Below are 2,500 nucleotides of genomic sequence, written 5' to 3'. Positions count from 1 at the left end.
TTATTATTATTATTATTATTATTTTATTATTATTATTATTATTATTATTATTATTATTATTATTATTATTATTATTATTATTATTATTATTATTATTATTATTATTATTATTATTATTATTATTATTATTATTATTAATATTCTTAATATTATTATTATTATTATCATTATCATTATTATTCGAGTTTTCCATTTGTGACAAGATTAGAAATTTTAGTCATAGGAAGTCATTCCAATCATTTCCGTTCTCACCCTTTGTTACCCATTGTAAAAATAAAGAATTGAATTCTGTTCGTCCTTTTTTTTTTTTTTTTTTTGAATGGCATCGCTTCGAGGTGCCCAGTGATCGACGTGTACTTATTTGTAGGTCTGATAATCCACATTTTTATGGGGTCGTTGATCTAATGGAAAGACTCTAAAACCAACGCAAAATGTTGTCCATTACAAAAATGCTAAATCAGACCCACAATAGACACTTAGATAACCACGCCTCTCGGACATCTTCATAATGTAAACAATGACAGTGATTGGTTGACATGGCAAATTACACAGGTTTTACTATCAATGGTATGTGTCTAAGTAAAATAGACACTGTTCTGCCTATTGATGAATAAAACCAACACAGAAACGTTCATAATCTGATCGAGAAAATATGTGATAACTAGTCACCCATTTGTCGGTATGAAAACAATAACAATGATCAAAAAAAGGTCGAATTCATTCACTTTTTTGTTATTTATAAACAACCAACTTTGTTTGTCCGAGCACGTGTAAAGGTGTGTTACAAATTCCATGTTTTGATTGGTCAAAAATCTTCTGGTTAATTGTGTCCGGCTATCAGACCTATTAACTATGTACACCTCGCCAATGTTGGATGGAGGTTCTGGTAGCTTGTCTTGCCCTATGGCATTATCCCACCCCTCTCCCTACACAGTAACGCCAATGTTGGATGGAGGTTCTGGTAGCTTGTCTTGCCCTATGGCATTATCCCACCCCTCTCTCTCCCTACACAGTAACGTCAATGTTGGATGGAGGTTCTGGTAGCCTGTCTTGCCCTATGGCATTATCCCATCCCTCTCCCTACACAGTAACGCCAATGTTGGATGGAGGTTCTGGTAGCTTGTCTTGCCCTATGGCATTATCCCACCCCTCTCCCTACACAGTAACGCCAATGTTGGATGGAGGTTCTGGTAGCCTGTCTTGCCCTATTGCATTATCCCACCCCTCTCCCTACACAGTAACGCCAAAGTTGGATGGGAGGTTCTGGTAGCTTGTCTTGCCCTATGGCATTATCCCACCCCTCTCCCTACACAGTAACGCCAATGTTGGATGGAGGTTCTGGTAGCTTGTCTTGCCCTATGGCATTATCCCACCCCTCTCCCTACACAGGAACGCCAATGTTGAATGGAGGTTGTGGTAGCTTGTCTTGCCCTATGGCATTATCCCACCCCTCTCCCTACACAGTAACGCCAATGTTGGATGGAGGTTCTGGTAGCTTGTCTTGCCCTATGGCACATTCCTGTCCTAAAATATGTATTATCACCCTACAGGTCAAGTCTTGCTGTTGACTAGAGATCCCGCGTAAAACTCTTTGAGGATGTTCAGAGGGTTTTGCTCTAGGTTTTAATTTTTAGCATCCTATTTACTTGAACTGTGTGAGATTCATGCAGTCGTAGGACGGAAACACACGGGACTGGCATATCTGAGCGTTCGCATGACTTCTTGGTGTGTGATTTGTGTGAGATTCGTGGAGTCGTAGGACGGAAAAACACGGGACTGGCATATCTAAGCGTTCGCATGAGTTGGTGTGTGATTCGTGAGATTCGTGGAGTCGTAGACACCAATCCTTGAGAAATATAGTTAACGTCTGAATTGTCCTTATAATAAAATCCTCTAAGGGACACAATCAGCGACAAACGCATTTCCTTTACATACATGGGTCACACGAGTCGCTTGTCTTGTTTCTTAGTTTTGTTTTGTATTGTTCTTCTATTCCGAAGTAAAAGTTGTCAAATCTTTTTTTGTTGTTGAGCCCTTTATGTTTCTGGTTACAGAAAATCCATAATTTGGAACCGGAAGAGTAGAAGGTGTGACGTCACGACTTCTCTACCCTATTATCTAAATATCCACGATCTGACATATAATTCGTTGTTGAAAGGTCAAGGGGCGTGGTTATATTATTTACATTGCAAGTTAAGGTGAAGCAGAAGTTGTGACATCACACTAACCTCTCTTCCGGTTCAAATCTCCTTGGCAGTGTGTAATCAGTTTTCCAGTGCCAGTCAACGAATAAGCGATATTATGACAGATTCCATATATAATCATAGGGTGGCATAATTATTTTAGTAGCACACTTTCAATGAGATTTGAACCAGTATTTTGATATCACACTAATGTTCCCAATTCCCATTCTATTTCTATCTTCCTCAGGTTCTCCAAAATGAAGACAATCCCATCTTTCTTCCTCCTCGCCTTAGCTGCCTTAGTCAATAGCATGGTA

General features: G+C 39.0%; 1 protein-coding gene across 1 annotated transcript in view; it reads left to right on the top strand.

Annotated features, from left to right (window-relative positions):
* The window catches only part of LOC144977774 (uncharacterized), a 77,605-nt gene that overhangs the window by 21,400 nt on the left and 53,705 nt on the right, over positions 1-2,500 (top strand). The window contains exon 2 of the mRNA XM_078923165.1: positions 2,431-2,500. This exon is cut by the window's right edge and continues 15 nt beyond it. Within this exon, the coding sequence (XP_078779291.1) occupies positions 2,441-2,500 (60 nt within the window). The 5' untranslated portion in view covers positions 2,431-2,440. The remainder of the gene's footprint in view (positions 1-2,430) is intronic.

This window comes from Berghia stephanieae, chromosome 8 (assembly GCF_034508935.2).
Source record: "Berghia stephanieae isolate SIO BIC M18660-M18661 chromosome 8, UCSD_Bste_1.3, whole genome shotgun sequence".
In the NCBI taxonomy this organism is placed as follows: domain Eukaryota; kingdom Metazoa; phylum Mollusca; class Gastropoda; order Nudibranchia; family Aeolidiidae; genus Berghia; species Berghia stephanieae.
This window is presented reverse-complemented; position numbering and strand designations above follow the sequence as displayed.